Here is a 14,006-nt window from a genome sequence, read left to right as displayed (position 1 = left end):
AAGGAACACGAGTAGAAGTCAGACAACATGAGTTCTAAATCCTAGATTTGCCACCCAGAACCTGCATGACCTTAGAAAAGCCACTTGATCCATCTGTGTTTCGTTCTCTCTGTAATGAAGATATATACTCTGCCTTCCTCCAAATACTGTGATAAGCACATGAGCCCATGTGTTCTGTAACAGTGCTTGCCATGCTGTAAGTTACTACATAAATGGAGCTCTTCACGTCTTAGCCTAACGTTGGCATTTTTCTTTTCCTCCTCAGAATACCCTGGAGCAGTGCAGCGTGTGCTCCAAGCCCATCATGGAGCGGATCCTCCGAGCCACTGGGAAGGCCTATCATCCTCACTGCTTTACCTGCGTGATGTGCCACCGCAGCCTGGATGGGATCCCGTTCACCGTGGACGCTGGCGGCCTCATCCACTGCATTGAAGACTTCCACAAGTAGGCAACCTGCTCTCCCTCCTGCAGCCTAGGTGTCCTCTTGGGGTCTATTCTTACTGCCTGTATCCGGGCTTAACACTCCTCTCTCTCCGAGCTATAGGATCTCTGGATTTGGTGGGACGTTAAAAAGAGGTTATTTATCCCCTCCTCCAATGCAGGAATTGATATTAGGTACTCCATGTGGTCCTCCAGCCTGGCCTCTGCTTCAAGACTTCCCTGGGGCTTATCCATCACATCTTTGTGTAGCTCTAATTATGAGGAAGTTGACTTAGCTGCAGAACATGTGTACTGGAAAGAGGCAGGATCCTGGGGTAGCTCTCCCTGGCCTAAACATGAACAAGATATGTGACAGTGGACAAATTGCCCAATTTCTCTGAGCTCTTCAGTTTGGTCATTAGACCAGACCCTGTCTTAAGGCTTCCCATCTGAGACAGCCTAGGGTTCTCTCTAGAGCTGACCTCTACGTCTCGGCCACTCTGCATATAGGAGGTTATGGGAGGGACTGGCACAGGGAACAGTTCAACCCCTCTTGCTAATGCAGCCTCTCACATATTTGGAGGCTATTTTGTGCCATTATCAGCATATTCACACCCTCTGCTAAGCTCTACCCCCACCCAGGTCTTCTCTTCCTCAGGATATTTCCTAATCTTTCGATGACGATTAAAAAGTAGAATCTTAAGGTCAAGACCGCTTAACGGATGGGCCTGGAAAATTATGTCCCCACCTCCTCACTTCTCTAATTTGTCGATCCCTCTTTATTATAGCTGGAGTTTTCATGACAATTGTATAGCTTTGCATTTGGCTTATTCTTATTTGGCCAGTTTGTTGGTTGGTTAATTGGGTGATCACATTTGTCGCATATTTCCAGGAACCACACGACAGCTATAGATGTGGTTTGTAAATGGCAGACACGGAGGTTTCTGGCTCGTGTTTGCTTCGCAGTGGCCTTAAGAACAGTCTGAGGCCGTCAGAGAGATGAAGCTCCTATGGCTCACCAGTTGGGGTATCTGTTCTATGGCCTCCAGATGTGCAGTCTTGTGGGTTCATTTTCACAGCTCTGTTGATTGTCAGCAACTGGGAGGTACTTGCCACAAACAGTTTGGGGACCTGAGATTCATATTTTAAAAAAAAGAATTTCCTGACCACTTTTCAAGTAGCAGGGAAAGTGAAAGCCTCACCGAAAGATGTGAGGCTGAATACATTGAAAAAACAAAACAGAACCCCAGAGGCAGGAATTCTCGACCTGAATTAGACAAGAAAGGGCTCACTTTGAAAGGGCAGTCACAGCATAAATTGTACTTCACGTTATTGATATTTTTAGCTTCTAATTACACATGAAAAAAAAAAAACCTGCGTCTATTTAAGGGAAGTGAAAAGATACCATTGGGGAGGGTATTTCTGTCACTGTTTCTCTCCTTTCTTAGACTTACCCTAATCCAAGAAAGACTGATAGATATAATCAGAGCACACATGTTTCTGTTGCTGAAAAAGACTGATATGTTACACCCCTCAATTAAAACAGGAAATCAATTCTGACGAATGTAAGTTTATATCTATGCCATTTATCTTTCATTTCTAGGAGTGGGGAGCATAATTAGAGACTTGTGACTGGTGACATGTGTGTGGGTCTGAACACTCCAGGAAGGCAGACTTGAGCAACTGAAAGGGAAAACGAATCTGAAACCCCCAATGCTTCCCATCACTGCTAATTCAGTGGCCAGTTAAAACACAAATTATTAAAAATCATGTTGTCTGCATGATTGGCAGGTATGCAGGGGGAGAAGCTTTTTGATCTTTTCTCCATTTCCCAAAGAAGAATAAAAGATACATTTTACAGAACTCTGTTTCTGAGTCTTGAAAGGACTGGAATAAAAAGCAGCTCCAAGTCCAACCCATTAGCCGTGTCTTAGCCATGGACATTGCATGGCTAAGAAGAGTGGACTGCAGAGAGGGGAACATAGCTGCCTTCTGCAGATTCCTGGTCATTCTGAACAGATCTCCCATTTGTGGGCTTTTGGGAGATGTATTTCAATTCTGTTCAACCACATCTATGAAGAGCCCTCTATGTGCCAATTACTGTGCTTAGTGCTAAAGGAGAGAAATTGCATAGGTAGAAATACCTAGAGAAGCCCCTGTCTGCATGGAGCTTGCCAGGAGGAGGGGAGAGAATAAGTGCAGATTCTGTGTGATAGGCACCAGGCAGAAAAGACTATAAAGGTGACGATGTGAGGCACAGGCAAGGGCTTGAGCTGTCAGAGCCAGAAGATATTACTCGGCCCTGGGATCTGAGTAGGCTTCTGGAAGCAGAGTGTTTTAAACGGGAAATGAAGATTCTTGGCAGAAGGAACAACTTAGGCAATAACGAAGGGCCCAGAGTGAAGAAAGGCTCTCGATCCGCTTGGTTGAAACTAGAACAGCCTGCGAATAGAAGCTATGGTGAGATGCACGAGGCCCAGGAGAAGGGATTTATCTCTCCTGCTTAGAAACCCGTCCTTTAAACTGGTGCTTCCCAAACTTCAGTGGGCTTACAAGTCACCTAGCGATCTTGTTAGACTTGCAGATTTTAGTTCAGGAGGTCTGGGGTGGGAGTGCCTAAGATTCTGCCTTTCTGACAAGGTCCCAGGTGGTCTTGGACTGCACTCTGAGTAACAAGCTTTTGAAGTGCTATTTTTAAAGCCTTGCTTATGGGCTGTCCCCTCCATAACTGCCATCAGTCAGGGTTGGCCCAAATCCTCCATCCTATTAGGCAGAAACCCTTTCCCATATGTCATTTCAGATGACTGCTCAAACTAGTTACCTGGCAGACTGCCTGTATCGCACCCTCACCCCCAAAACACACACACACACACACACACACACACACACACACACACACACACAGACTTACTTTCCATTTCACCTAAATGGCCATCTTTCAAGGCCCAACTCAATTATCATCTACTCTAATAATCCTCCTCTGATCTCAAACGCTCCCTAAACCCATGTTTGAATTTATATCTCCTTCTCTATGTTTTATAGTTTTGTAAATTCACTATAGATAGCACTTTACATAGCCTGATTAGTAAAAAAGAATACACACACACACACACACACGCACACACGCTATTTTACAGTAACCCCCTTAAATCATTTTTGCAATATGGTAGGATACGTATATATGTTAATAGAACAAATGCAGAAATATATAGAACTCCCTCACCAGTGTGATTGCTGGAGTTTGAGTTTATTTCTGTATTCCCAGTGCCAGGACAGTGAGCTCAGAAAAGCAGATTGATTTAACTGACCCTTTCACTGTGTGGAGTCTTTATTCCACTATCTGTGCTTTCTTATCAGGGATGTTACATGCATCCATTTATTTGTTTACTCAGCATCCATTTGTGGATTGCCAGAAATGTGCCAGGACCCAATGATTAAGATCATCCCTCTCTGAGCTTTGGCTCCCATGGCTGTAAGGCAGCAATGATAAAAGTATTTCTTAATAATGTTTGCTATGAGTAAAAAATAAGGCTCAGGGTATAGAGTGCTTAACAAGGCTTGGCGCAATAATAAGCACACAATTTTAACCATCAGAAGTGTTTGTATCAAATTAATTTTATTATTATCGTCTGCTTAGTGAGCTGAGCCTTGAAATAGACCACCTGGGATTTTTAACAATCCTCCAAATGCCGGCCAAGGAACACAGCGGGGACGGTGGAAATCACTTCCTGTCTCTTCACTTTGCCTTTTCCCATCATAGAAATGAGGCCAATTGGTAAGAAGAAATCATTACTCAGCAAGAATACAGTCTGTGCCTTTCCAGAGAGGAACCTTGAGATTGAACATAAAGGCCTGAGCAACATCTTTTTATGCGAAATGTGGCAAATACTTCATTCCATTAGATATTGCCTGACTTTCTACCTTCTGCACCAGCCACACTAGTTATTTCTAGAAACTCAGAAATAGAGCAAATCCTGGCCTTTGGAAGCTCACAGTTTTGAGGTCTCCAAAGATATGCAGATAATTACTGCTAAAATAGGCAATTTCAGTGAAAGATATTTTATCCTCAAGGAGTTAATAATCCTACTTGGGGACATTGGGGAAGACTCACAGATAAAGTGATAGGCAAGACACACTTCTGACCTCACAGACTTTACAGTCCCATTGGGTTTGGGGAAGGAAATTTTGCAGCTGATTCCAGAAGGCTGCTTATTTCACTACTGATGACCCAGATTCAAAAATAATCAAGTAGTCCAAAGCAATTTTTTTTGCCACTGAGTATGAACTTCTTGCATAAAATACCAATTATAACAACTCTGATTACTGCCGCAATTGTACCATGATCCTTTAAATTTTTCTTTCATAGCAATCAATTGATCTGCTGCTTAATTCATATTTATTTAGATTGCAGCCATACAGATGCCTTTTGGGTGCTGCTAGGAAAATTAATATGTACATATAGAGTATAATGTATGTAAAGATGCCTTGACAACCATAAAGTGCTCTGCAAAGAGTTAGATTACTATCATTATTTCTTTTTAAGTCTCTCTACAAATAGATAAATTTTAACATCATTAATCTTAAAACCATTACTGAGCTGCTCAGTCAAACTGAGCTGCTCAGTCTTTCTTTTTTAATCTTTTCAGTTCTTATCCATGTCCGTTTCAAATCACGTCTCATTTCACACCTTCATAAAGACAACACCTAATTTCCAGAAGATACATATGGGTGCACAGCCTATATTTGCAGCCTATTAATCTGTTACGAGAAAAAAAAATGTTACGGCCATTGGTCATATTAAGGAATATTAAGAGATTAGGAAATATTAAAATTCCTCACCAAGAGTTAACCTCAAAAACATATGTATATGTGTGTGTGTGTGTGTGTGTGTGTGTGTGTGTGTGTGTTGGGTGGTATATTCATATACACATGCCCTTTGGAAGTTCTAAAATCCTTTGAAGAATAGAGAACTGGACAGCTTTATAATTTTTTCTTTTTAAACAAAAGTTTAACACAACCAAAATATAGGAATTGCAGATTTGGCCATAGGAAGTTTGGTATAAAGAGTATTTAAACTCGCTAACCTCTGCTGCTTTGAAAAGATACGTATTTGAGGTTTCCTGTGTTCATTCCTAGAATTCAAGACACATTTCAAAGAAGAGGCTTAATAATTGGGAATGAGGCAAAGTTACCATCCTCAGGATACTTGGGTAGGGCCTGGGGAGCACATACAAAAGTCTAGAAGCAAAAGTCAGAAACAAGTAGGGGCCTCCTTGCCTCTCTGGCTGACCTGCCCAAGCCCAGGGTTTGGGTTTGCGATCTCTCCACAGGTGAATCCCACGCCACCGTAGCTCTTCATGCAGAAGCAGTTCACACACTCACTCCCCCACCTCACCAGATATCATGGTGTTTATCATCTAGAAGGACCTCAACAGTCACCAAGTGTGAGTCCCTTATTTTACGCTGAGGAAGCCGACTCAAGGAAGGTGACTTTTGCTCAAGGTCACACAAGACAGCAGACCAGGTGTCCTGGCTCTTGGTTTATACCTTTTCTTTTCACCTCCAAGTCTCATCTTTTTGCCAGTGTCCATGCTCAGTATCTAACCAGAACTATCTCTCCGTTTTCAGGAAGTTTGCCCCCCGCTGCTCTGTGTGCAAGGAGCCTATCATGCCAGCCCCCGGCCAGGAAGAGACTGTCCGGATTGTGGCTCTGGATCGCGATTTCCATGTTCACTGCTACCGGTGTGAGGTCTGTGGTCAGTGCCCCCTCACCCTGCCAGGCCCACTAGAGCCGGATTTTCATAAATATAGCAATTATTAAATCTGGGGGAGCCCCTAGTGCCTGTGTTCATGGGACTTGTGTTTTACAAGAGGCCTGTTACCCAGGCTGGAAGTGACAAGGGAAGCCTCTTGGCCGAGGGCCATGTCTCCATTTATACAGCAAAGGGCAGCAAGTCTTTCTCCTCTAATCTGGGTACGAAAAGGTATAAAATCATTCAGAGAATGATTTTAAAACATTTTCTTATCGTCCTATGACTTACCCAGAGCCCCTCTTTGAAAGCGCTTTTCTTGTTTGCTACTAGCTCTCCTGAGTGCAGCAGTTCGCATTAGCTGTCTGCGAGAGATAGTATGAACTTCTTTATTACCACATCCTCATGAGATTGGCTCTTCTAGTCCCACGAGGAGATTTTCCCAAGACACAGGCTGGTGGGGCTGGCAGGGTGGCCCCTGCTCTCCAGGACTGCAGTCATTCCATTCACCGCCTGAGCTGTAACGACCACCTGTTTCATGCAGTGTGCTCTGTTTGGCCCTACGTGCCTCTCTCTGGCCTTCACATGAGCAAAGAGAATAAAAGACTTCCAGCTTTTACACTAGGTTTTATGACTAAAGAGAAACGGTGTCCTCTCCTCCGTGCTGTATCCTTTAGAAAGTACAGCAGGTCATTTCCCTCTACCCCCTGCCCCCAAACCTTAAGATTTTATTTTCTTTCTAAAGTTGGAATAAGTAAGTAGAGCCCGTTGGTGGCCCTTCTGCTTAGCAGGAGTCACTCTACAACTTAGCTTCTGCCCTGGAGTTACCAGGAGATTCTGTCCCTGCACCTGTATATTACTTTTGAGAGATCCTTAAATTAATGATAAATGGCAAAGATGAATTAATGATTCGGGATCTATTCTTGTTTTATTTTCTCTTGTGCTTGTTCTCGTTGTTTGGGTGAGGGGAGCAAAACTACTAGTTGGGAGCCTAGACCCTCAGGTTCTTCTTTTCCTGTACCTGTATTTCCCATTTAAGTGATCTCAGGAGGGTCATTTCACCCTGTTCATATTGATGTCCCCAGTCTCTACTTAAGCTTAATGCAAGGCATACCATGTTATATCCTGCAGAAGGAGTTGAAGGGGCTGGCGGTGTATGAAGAGGAAAGGTAGTAGTTGGCCTCATTACGGAAGCCTTGAATGGAAAGCAAAGGAATTTGTTTCCATTTTCACTGATATCCTTTCCATCTGTCTTCCTTCTTCCAGGATTGTGGTGGTCTCCTGTCTGAAGGAGATAACCAAGGCTGCTACCCTTTGGATGGACACATCCTCTGCAAGACCTGCAACTCTGCCCGCATCAGGGTGTTGACCGCCAAGGCTAGCACTGACCTTTAAATCCAGTCACCTATTTAGCGGTTAGTTGGTGGCTCTGAGAAGGATGAAACACAAGAAAAAAAATATAAGAAGAGAAATAGGAAAAGAGAGGAAAGGCAATTAAGCTATGGGATGGTCTCTACTTCATCCACTATTAACCTTCCTTTAGAAACACATAGAGTATGAGATGTTTTAAAGTTCTCACCAAATACACATTTCACATTTAATCATGTAGGACCTTGATGGGCCTTTGTTCCCAAGGACTTGCACATTTTTGCACGGATTATGCTCCATCCCATTCACTTCTGCATTCCTTTAACTTTTAATCCCTATGTTTGTCTCACTTTTCATCTGGTTGAATGGCTTTTTTTAGTGTGGTATTTGCTGTCACACAGCTTTTCCTGGGTGAGTTTGCCAACTCACAGGTGCTTTTAGGCTGAAGGCTCCATCCTATCACTTCCACATTGCCAGTGAGCATAAAAGATAGCCATTCTTTTTCTGTGTATTGAAAAATAGTTCTTTCTGTTGCCCTAAACTAGTCGTGTCCCTTGGGGGAAAAAAATGCACAATTATATGTCAGGCTATAAAGAATTTAAGCTGTAAATTACATAGGTTAAAAGAAGCCCTCATTGAATTTGCAGCCATCCTAATTCAAAATCTATAATGACCAGTGTTTGGGGCTCATTTGAAAATAGATACTGGTGAGAGAGAACCAAACTTCAATATTTTTCTAAAGAAATTACAGATAGGGTATGCTGGATAAAGCATTTTGGGGTTATATTTGAAAAACTCATTATTACCCCAAAATATTATCTTAAGATTTTCCTTTTCCATGCTACCTGGACATAATAATATGGACAAACTTGGTTTTCTCTAGAATATAACATTTCCAATACTGTTCTGCTTTTCATGCCGGAAATATTGCCTTTTTTTTTTTTTTTAAATATCCAAACACAAGTACCAAAATTGACTTTTTCTCTAGAGGAAAATAGCTATAAAGAGCGGTTTAAAAATTTTTTTTTCCAGGCCCAGGTCCTTTTTGCCTGACAGTTGCAAATCAGGGCACATAAAATTGTGTTAGTTTTGTGTAGTTTACTTTAAAAAGACAGGAAAGCTTGAAAAGATTGTGAAACCACAGTCTCATTATTCTTATAATCCTTCTGCAACTCAAATTACATACTGCAGAAGACATTTTCATATCATCGATGTGACATTTACACCACACTTTCAAAGACAATCACTGAAAAAAAATTGCCTTTTTGAGCTAAAAATATGCAGTCTCTGCCTAGAATCTTTATTCAAACTCTTATTGGGCAGTGAAATGCTTACTTGCCAGCTCCAGGACCGCATATACTTTATTACGTTTTAACATGTTTCTTTTAAGGAAGGACACTTCTTTTAGTAGCAGGTTACTGTTTTGTAAACTAATTAAGTATCTTGGATTAAGATTAGTTAAAACTTTCTTCAAATTTTTCACAAGTATATACTTTTAAATTATGAAGTACTTTAAATATAAACAAAAGTATAAATAATAATATAATGAATCTCTGTGCCACCCAGTTTAAGAAATCAAATATAACAAATATAGCTACATTCCCCTGTATACCCTTCCCTGATTCCACAGATATTTTTTCATGATTAGAAAATGACAACGTTTTCTAGTCTGACTTTTGTTTCTAATTTTTAATTTTAACACTCAGAAATGAAAAATTGTGCGTGTTTTGAATTGCAACCCAGGCCTCAAGAGTCCCAGTTAAATTTATTTTACTTCAGTAGGAATCATCATAAAGGTGGTTGATTTTTTTTTTTTTTCTGTAAGAAGTTCTTAAGCTTATAGCTCTTCTGAGTTAATCTGTGGCTCATTTGCTTTGGTCCCCAAACGGTTTTGTTTTAGAACCACCACAGTTACAGCTTTTCAAAGGGTCCTTTGACCCTTGACTGTCCTTTCCTTACCTTGCTGCCCTTATCGTTGATCTCACATTTCTCATAATGTGAAATACGAGGGGTCCACTTCGGGCAGCATATGAATTTTAGGATACAGTGGCAACTGTATCTCTGAATTTCTGAAAGGCCCAGACCACGCGGATGATCTCAAAGAATACTGACTATTAGACAATTGAGGTGATAATGATAATATAATCTGCTTGAATTGTTTCAGTAACTTGTTTTCTATGAAATACTTGGGGGGAAATTGTCTTTTGGTCAAAAGCAAAGAGCCCAGTTTATTGAGAGATAGATTTTATCTCTTGAAGTACAGTCCTATTAGTATGAATTGGATTTTATCTCTTGGAGTGCAGTCCTATGAGTATGAATTTTGCCAAAGGAGGGAGAATTTATGAAATATTTATACTATAAAAATGCAATAACATTCTACTTGTTTGTTACATTTAAGTCCTTATGTAACTGAATGTTTACATGCAAAAAAAAAAAAAAAAAAGAGAGAGAGAGAGTAATAAAAAAATGCTTTCACAGACCCCTCACTGTGGCATTGCCAGAATACTGCTTGCTTACAATCTTTATAGTGCATTTTATCACATAACCTCAGAGTATCTTTACCAAAGATTTTTAAAGTAAATCTCTTTTTAATATAGACTTATCATACTTTTATAATAATGAATGTGCACACCTACGTATATAGATATTTAGATTTAGATTTTTTTTTCTTTCACAAGGTATAATAAGGAAAGGATCCTAAAATATTTTATTTCAGGATTTCTTAAATATATGATTTATATTGCTTTCTTATCTTCTCTTAATCATTTGGTGTCAGCAATGCCAAATCACGTTTTACTGTTTTAGCTACATGAAATTTTGCCTATAACAGAGATATAAAGATCTAATACCTTAAGGATTATAATTCTACTGTCTTTTGATATATTGTCTTGATTGTTAATCATTTAAATACATAAGTAATAGAAAAGAATCATAGAGTCTATAAGAGAAAGTTTGTAAAAATATACTAAAAATATACTGGCTTTAAAAAAAATTGTCAAGAACACAAATATTTGGTAATTTTATGTAACATGAGAGACATGGAAAAGGAAAAAGAAACCCACTGTGTCTTGGGCTCTGCAGACCGTTTCATAGTTAGATTTCTCCATTGCCTGGATCTCCAGCTCATGGCAACTCAGTGTGGAGTCTCATCTGCAAATAAATCGGCCTTTAAAACTCAAAAATAAGTCATGTGTCCCAGCAAAGCGCATCAAGACTTTGAGATCCTGAACATGTCTGCAGCTCAAAGATGTGGGTTCTTTTTTCTTTCATTAACAAATTGTTTCTGTAAGAGCAACTTCTCTGATCAAAAGTACTACATTGAGTGTATGCTGATTAATACAGTGGAGATATCAACAGTATAATTGTTTTCTCACTATGAAAGATTCTGCAGAGATGTTTGTGATGATGTTTCAAGCATATAAAACTCTCAAGTGTTTTATATTTGGGTCCCAGGGGGAAAAGAAGAGCATGTTACCATGGGGCTATAGTAGAGGGTTTATGGAATATAGACAGGACTCTGAAAACACAACTTCCAACAGTTTTCCTAGTTAGTAAAAATCCTATTAATGTGAACCAGCCAGGAGTAACAGTGTTATTTCTATTTGATATGTTTTGGGCTTCTCTTGTCAAATCTGTGTCGGCTGCCCCTTGATCCCTCCATTATCAAGTTTTGCAGGGTGTTGGGGAAGTTATGGCAGCTGCCAGGGAGATCAGGGAAACACTGATGTAACCTCACAGCCTCTCACCATTCCTCTTGGCTTGGAAAGGCTTTTTTTCCATATACATTTCTAGAAATGTTGCTATTCTACCTTAGTATTTCACATTTGTAGTTTAAACAAGCGATTGTCCATCTGTTGCCTAGAGCTACAGTACATGTGTGTTATGAATGAAATATGACAGCATGTTCCATACCATGCTTTAGCCATCTGTAGGAAACCAGGAGGCTGGAAAAGATATACCTCTGCAAAATGTGCCTCAAGTTCATTTCCTGAGATCGCTCTTTTGGTGCACTTTCATGGGAGACAATCAGAGAGCAACATGGATTTGTGCCTTATTTTTAAAGAATCTTTACACTACTATGAATGCTCCACTGAAGAGTCTGTCTCTTAAATAACCATCCCCAAATCTCCAAGATATACTCATCAAAAAGTCAAAATCCAGAGAAATCTCAACTCTTCATCTTAATGTATTCTAACAGTATTTCTGTTCTCGCCATCTCTTAGAAGTACCTTACGGATTCCTAAATTAGGTAAACATTCTTATGCCACGAGGTGATGTCTTGGGTGTTGTTAGTGACTTAGTGGTCTTACTCGCGTTTTAGTTAGATAGTGAAGAAAGACTTCCACTTGAGCCTTTAACACCTATTCAGCATGTCCACTCTTTTTTTAATTGCCACAATTTTTTTGTTTTTTTTTTAATTTAATAGTGTACAGAACAAGTTGAGGATCTTGGTTCTGAGTCATTATTATGGTGCAATCATGAACACTTCAGGTCAAGTTATTTCCTTGACAGATAACTTTTCTCGTGAAGCTGTTGTTTAGTTCACTTATAGTTCAACCTTTAAAAAGTGATCTGATTAAAGCTGTGTGGCGTGGTGAGAGTTCTTCCTCTCTCTCTCTCTCTCTCTCTCTCTCTCTCTCTCTCTCTCTCCCTCTCTCCCCCCACCCCCACCCCTGCCTTGTCTCCCTTCTTATTCCTTCCCATTCCTATTCATTAATGTTATCGTGCTTGGACTTTTCATAAATAAGTTAAATCAATGCATTACAAGCCATATGGAATTATGATCATATTAAAGGAAGAATTGTGCCACAAAATATATGTGTCATCCATCAATTCTTTCTTTAAAAGTGCCTATTTTTCCAGATTGTGTTTATTCATAAAGTGAGGTGAGATAATAGAGTCTTTCAGTTTTATTTTAATGAGTTTTCATCAGGGACTCAGATCACAGAGTTCTTGGCAAATTCCTTTATGACTGGCCTACTTTTCTCAGCTATAGGCAAAGTGATCTTTCTAAGACTAGGTTGAGATTTTTTTTTAATCCAAAGCATTTTGACCAACAAAACAATCATATTTTTAAGTGGTGGCATGTTATTTTAGATCAGTGAAACTTGAGAGTTTTCCTTATGGCAGGGGAAAGCTATTATTCTTCTGGAATTTTTACACATATCAGCATTTTTCCCATGACAGTAATATTAAACCCTAATACTTGAATCACAGTATTTTGCAGGGAGTAGGTCAGCAACAGAGTTTTTCCTGAAGCACGGATTACAGACCTGTAGTCTGTTTATAAAAAGCAACCTGAGAAGAACAATCTGGGTCTTTCGGTAAAACATTGTCTTAAAATGAGTCTGAGATTCTTTTGAACTCTGGCTAATACTGATCAAAACATGCCTTCTGTGTCCATTTTTTATAAATTTGTTTAGGAAAAGCTTATAATTCTAGGACTGTATTTCTATTTTGGGTTTCTGCCCTTCTGTTTTCTACAAGTTGATCTTGATTTTCCTTTTTAGGAGGGTCACAGATGAGGAAAGTAAAAGCCTAACTAATACATACGTAAGTCAATACACAAATGAATTGGCCGAGAATTAATGATAGTCTCAGTGAATGTGTTGTTTTGATAAACAGGCAGAGGTTTGGGGTTTTTTTTTTTTTTTTTTTGGTTTTTTTAGTTTTTTTTTTTTTACCTGTCTCCAAGAAGAGAGGGCTTTGGCGGGGAAGGAGGAATTTGAGAGAAGGGGCAGGTCACAATTTAAACAATAAGATTCTTGTACCGTGTAACTCAGAATTTTCATAGGGGTTTTAAGGATTGGCAATTGTAGTTTTTTAAACAAGTAAAATATTTATATTTCCAAGTTTATGAGGTGTTTAAAAATCACTATGGCTAACCATGTATTTTTCCCTTGTCAGGAGAGAATTAAAATGGGAGCTGCTTCTCAGCCCCATGGCATGGCCATAACTACACGAGACTTTTTTTTTTTTTTTGGTACGCGGGCCTCTCACTGTTGTGGCCTCTCCCGTTGCGGAGCACAGGCTCCCGAAGCGCAGGCTCAGCGGCCATGGCTCACGGGCCCAGCCGCTCCGCGGCATGTGGGATCTTCCCGGACCTGGGCACGAACCCATGTTCCCTGCGTCGGCAGGCGGACTCTCAACCACTGCGCCACCAGGGAAGCCCACGAGACTTTTATAATACATGTCATTTCATCCCTCTGTGAGAGGGCCATAGCTCGTTCTCTTTGTGACAGATGGCAATGCATATTCTTACATAGTCTTAGTTAAGCTGTACTACGCCCTAAGCATCTCTGAAGGTTAGAGGTTTCTGTTTTCACACATTCAATATTTCATCCCTTCTGATGTACTTACTTGGTGAGCACGGTAAGCAGGCGTTGTTTTGGTCTGTGGGCCTCTTGTTCAAATACAGTCATCCACGTCCTGTACGGCCCTGCCTAAACAGCCATGCTAGAATTGATT

General features: G+C 40.2%; 1 protein-coding gene across 2 annotated transcripts in view; it reads left to right on the top strand.

Moving 5' to 3' along the window:
* The window catches only part of LPP (LIM domain containing preferred translocation partner in lipoma), a 688,992-nt gene extending 679,585 nt beyond the window's left edge, over positions 1-9,407 (top strand). For both annotated transcript variants that reach the window (XM_027109047.1, XM_027109037.1), the window contains exons 10-12: positions 266-444; positions 6,049-6,169; positions 7,437-9,407. In XM_027109047.1, the coding sequence (XP_026964848.1) occupies positions 266-444; positions 6,049-6,169; positions 7,437-7,565 (429 nt within the window). In that variant the 3' untranslated portion in view covers positions 7,566-9,407. The remainder of the gene's footprint in view (positions 1-265; positions 445-6,048; positions 6,170-7,436) is intronic.
* Positions 9,408-14,006: the final 4,599 nt, after the last annotated feature.

This window comes from Aethalodelphis obliquidens, unplaced genomic scaffold (assembly GCF_003676395.1).
Source record: "Aethalodelphis obliquidens isolate GAN/ISIS:26980383/991018 unplaced genomic scaffold, ASM367639v1 scaffold1, whole genome shotgun sequence".
Lineage (NCBI taxonomy): Eukaryota > Metazoa > Chordata > Mammalia > Artiodactyla > Delphinidae > Aethalodelphis > Aethalodelphis obliquidens.
Note: the sequence above shows the minus strand (reverse complement) of the source record. Positions and strands in the feature narration are given on the sequence as shown.